This window comes from Perca flavescens, chromosome 14, assembly GCF_004354835.1.
Source record: "Perca flavescens isolate YP-PL-M2 chromosome 14, PFLA_1.0, whole genome shotgun sequence".
Classification (NCBI taxonomy): Eukaryota; Metazoa; Chordata; class Actinopteri; order Perciformes; family Percidae; genus Perca; species Perca flavescens.
Genome location: NC_041344.1, coordinates 2,336,735 through 2,341,734, shown reverse-complemented (window position 1 = coordinate 2,341,734; position 5,000 = coordinate 2,336,735). Strand labels below are relative to the sequence as shown.

At 52.7% G+C, this 5,000-nt stretch overlaps 1 protein-coding gene across 1 annotated transcript in view; it reads left to right on the top strand.

Annotated features, from left to right (window-relative positions):
- plekho1a (pleckstrin homology domain containing, family O member 1a) overlaps positions 1-5,000 on the top strand; it is a 33,509-nt gene that overhangs the window by 10,702 nt on the left and 17,807 nt on the right. The window contains exon 3 of the mRNA XM_028598092.1: positions 3,333-3,527. Coding sequence (XP_028453893.1) covers positions 3,333-3,527 — 195 coding nt within the window. The remainder of the gene's footprint in view (positions 1-3,332; positions 3,528-5,000) is intronic.

The window sequence follows — 5,000 nt, the reverse complement described above, 5'->3', positions numbered from 1 at the left end:
GCTTCGTGGCGTGTCAGCCCGTGGCGTGTCAGCTTCAACAAATGGCGTGGCGTGTCAGCCGTGGCGTGTCAGCACCGTGGCGTGTCAGCTTCGGCGTGTCAGCCGTGGCGTGGCGTGTCAGCTTCCGTGGTGTGGCGTGTCAGCTTTGTGGCGTGTCAGCTTTTGTGGCGTGGCGTGTCAGCTTAAATGGCGTGTCAGCCCGTGGCGTGTCAGCCGTGGTGTGGCGTGTCAGCTTTGTGGCGTGTCAGCTTTGTGGCGTGGCGTGTCAGCAAATGGCGTGTCAGCTTATTAGTGTCAGCAAATGGCGTGTCAGCCGTGGCGTGGCGTGTCAGCACCGTGGCGTGGCGTGTCAACCGTGGCGTGTCAGCTTTGTGGCGTGGCGTGTCAGCCGTGGCGTGTCAGCCGTGGTGTGGCGTGTCAACCGTGGCGTGTCAGCTTACGTGGTGTGTCAGTCAACCGTGACGTGTCAGCTTTGTGGCGTGGCGTGTCAGCCGTGGTGTGAGCTTGTCAACCGTGGCGTGTCAGCACCGTGGTGTGGCGTGTCAACCGTGGCGTGTCAGCCCCGTGGCGTGGCGTGTCAGCTTAAGTGGCGTGTCAACCGTGAAGTGTGTCAACCGTGGTGTGGCGTGTCAACCGTGGCGTGTCAACCGTGGCGTGAGTGTGTCAAAGCTTAAGTGGCGTGTCAGCTTAAGTGGTGTGGCGTGTCAGCTTCGTGGCGTGAGTGTGTCAACCGTGGCGTGTCAACCGTGGTGTGGCGTGTCAGCTTCGTGGCGTGTCAGCTTAAGTAGCGTGGTGTGTCAACCGTGGCGTGAGTGTGTCAGCTTCGTGAGCGTGTCAGCTTCGTGGTGTGAGCGTGTCAGCTTCGTGAGCGTGTCAGCTTCGTGGCGTGAGTGTGTCAACCCGTGGCGTGGCGTGTCAGCTTACGTGGCGTGTCAACCGTGGCGTGTCAGCTTCGTGGCGTGGCGTGTCAGCCCGTGGCGTGTCAACCGTGGCGTGTCAACCGTGGTGGCGGCGTGTCAGCTTCGTGGCGTGTCAACCGTGGCGTGGTGTGTCGCACCGTGGCGTGTCAGCCGTGGTTGTGGCGTGTCTGCCGTGGCGTGTCAACCGTGGCGTGGTGTGTCAACCGTGGCGTGAGTGTGTCAACCGTGGCGTGTCAGCTTCGTGGTGTGGCGTGTCAACCGTGGCGTGTCAACTTCGTGGCGTGTCAGCCGTGGTGTGGCGTGTCAACTTCGTGGCGTGTCAACCGTGGCGTGAGTGTGTCAGCTTCGTGAGCGTGTCAGCTTCGTGGTGTGAGCGTGTCAACCGTGGCGTGAGTGTGTCAACCGTGGCGTGTCAGCTTCGTGGTGTGGCGTGTCAACCGTGGCGTGTCAACCGTGGCGTGTCAACCGTGGTGTGGCGTGTCAACCCAGTAAGCGTGTCAGCCGTGGCGTGAGTGTGTCAACCGTGGCGTGTCAGCTTCGTGGTGTGGCGTGTCAGCCGTGGCGTGTCGGCTTAAGTGGCGTGTCAGCTTAAATGGCGTGGCGTGTCAGCTTAGTGGCGTGGCGTGTCAACCGTGGCGTGGGCGTGTCAACCGTGGTGTGGCGTGTCAGCCGTGGCGTGTCAGCTTCCGTGGCGTGGCGTGTCAACCGTGGCGTGTCAACCGTGGCGTGAGTGTGTCAGCTTCATGAGTGTGTCAGCTTCATGAGCGTGTCAGCTTCATGAGCGTGTCAGCTTCGTGAGCGTGTCAACCGTGGTGTGGCGTGTCAGTTTCGTTGGCGTGTCAGCTTAGGTGGCGTGTGCGTGTCAGCCTCGTGGCGTGAGTGTGTCAACCGTGGCGTTTCAACCGTGGTGTGGCGTGTCAACCGTGGCGTGTCAGCAAATGGGCGTGTCAACCGTGGTGTGGCGTGTCAACTTAACCGTGGCGTGTCAACTTAAGTGGTGTGGCGTGTCAACCGTGGTGTGGCGTGTCAACCGTGGTGTGTCAGCTTTGTGGCGTGGCGTGTCAACCGTGGCGTGTCAGCTTCGTGGTGTGGCGTGTCAACCCGTGGCGTGTCAGCTTAATGGCGTGGCGTGTCAACCGTGAGTGTGTGTCAGCTTAAGTGGCGTGTCAGCTTCGTGGCGTGAGCATGTCAACCCGTGGCGTGTCAGCTTTGTGGCGTGTCAACCGTGTGGCGTGTCAGCTTCGTGGCGTGTCAGCTGCGTGGCGTGAGCGCGTCAAGCCGTGAGTGTGTCGGCAACCGTGGAGTGTCAGCTTCGTGGCGTGTCAGCCGTGGCGTGGCGTGTCAACCGTGGCGTGTCAGCTTCATGGCGTGTCAGCCGTGGCGTGTCAACTTCGTGGCGTGTCAACCGTGGCGTGTCAGCTTCATGGCGTGTCAGCTTAAATGGCGTGTCAGCTGCGTGGCTTGTCAGCAACCGTGGCGTGTCAACCGTGGCGTGTCAGCTTCGTGTGGCGTGTCAGCTGCGTGGCGTGAGCGTGTCACCTTCGTGGCGTGTCAGCTGCGTGGCGTGAGTGAGGAAAAACTCCCTCTTGGGAAGAAACCTCGGACAGACCCAGTCTCTTGGTAGGCGGTGTCTGATGGGCCGGTTAGGGTGTGATGAACAGTGGCGATAATAGTCACATTAATAATGGAACAGTGACTTCAAATGAAATATTGCGCCTGTCAATACAAAAGGAAATATTCTGGAGCCTATTTTGTCATCAATACTGCTGACGTTGTCTTTGCTTTTCAGTATATATTTATAGCCTAACATTTCAGCCTTCAGTTCTGGTTCTGGTTCTATATATATATATATATATATATATATATATATATATATATATGCACATCTACCAGCTGAGCTAACCGGGCTTGTGTCAAATTTAACACATTTTCCAAAAGTTATGTCCGAAATTTGGAGTTTCTTTCAACCAAGTAATTGTGTGTGTGTGTGTGTGTGTGTGTGTGTGTGTGTGTGTGTGTGTGTGTGTGTGCATGTAAGGGTGTGTCTGTGCGTGTGCGTGTGTGTATGTGCGTGTGTGTATCTGTGTGTGTATCTCTGTGTGTTTGTCTCTGTGTGTGTGTACCTGTTTTACTATATTCGTGGGGTTCAAAAACCGGGGACTACAGTATCCTTGTGGGGTCTGCACAGCCTCGTGGGGACCAAAATGCTGGTCCCCACGAGTTTAAAGGGCTGTTTGTTAAGACTTGGTTTTAGGATTAGGGTTAGAATTAGGTTATGGTTAGGGTGAGGGTAAGGGTTAAGGTTAGGCATTTAGTTGTGATGGTTAAGGTTAGGGTAAGGGGCTAGGGAATGAATTATGTCAATGACATGTCCCCACAAAGATAGTGATACAGACTTGTGTGTGTTTGCAGGTGAAAGACGAGCGGAAGGCCCAGGAGGTGTTCGACCTGGCAGATTACGAGCGTTCGGAGGAACTCAGGAAAGCAAAGAGTCGCAGCAAGAAGAACCACAGCCGCTTCACACTGCCGCTCGGAGCGAACTCAGGAAAGCAAAGGAAACACCACCGTGAGTTACCACATTCACACTGCTTCACACATGAAACACCCGTGAGTTACCACATTCACACACATGAAACACCGTGAGTTACCGCATTCACACACATGAAACACCGTGAGTTACCACATTCACACACATGAAACACCGTGAGTTACCACATTCACACACATGAAACACCGTGAGTTACCACATTCACATTCACACACATGAAACACCGTGAGTTACCACATTCACACATGAAACACCGTGAGTTACCACATTCACACATGAAACACCGTGAGTTACCACATTCACACATGAAACACCGTGAGTTACCACATTCACACATGAAACACCGTGAGTTACCACATTCACACATGAAACACCGTGAGTTACCACATTCACACACATGAAACACCGTGAGTTACCACATTCACACATGAAACACCGTGAGTTACCACATTCACACATGAAACACCGTGAGTTACCACATTCACACATGAAACACCGTGAGTTACCACATTCACACATGAAAAACACCGTGAGTTACCACATTCACACATGAAACACCGTGAGTTACCACATTCACACATGTGAGTTACCACATTCACCACCGTGAGTTACCACATTCACACATGAAACACCGTGAGTTACCGCATTCACACATGAAACACCGTGAGTTACCACATTCACACATGAAACACCGTGAGTTACCACATTCACACATGAAACACCGTGAGTTACCACATTCACATGAAACACCGTGAGTTACCATTCACACATGAAACACCGTGAGTTACCACATTCACACATGAAACACCGTGAGTTACCACATTCACACATGAAACACCGTGAGTTACCGCATTCACACACATGAAACACCGTGAGTTACCGCCATTCACACATGAAACACCGTGAGTTACCGCATTCACACATGAAACACCGTGAGTTACCATGAAACACACAGTTACATTCACACATGAAACACCGTGAGTTACCACATTCACACACACATGAAACACCGTGAGTTACCACATTCACACATGAAACACCGTGAGTTACCACATTCACACATGAAACACCGTGAGTTACCACATTCACACACATGAAACACCGTGAGTTACCACATTCACACATGAAACACCGTGAGTTACCACATTCACACATGAAACACCGTGAGTTACCACATTCACACACATGAAACACCGTGAGTTACCACATTCACACACATGAAACACCGTGAGTTACCACATTCACACATGAAACACCGTGAGTTACCACATTCACACACATGAAAACACCGTGAGTTACCACATTCACACATGAAACACCGTGAGTTACCACATTCACACACATAAAACACCGTGAGTTACCACATTCACACATGAAACACCGTGAGTTACCACATTCACACACATAAAACACCGTGAGTTACCACATTCACACATGAAACACCGTGAGTTACCACATTCACACACATGAAACACCGTGAGTTACCACATTCACATGAAACACCGTGAGTTACCACACACACATGAAACACC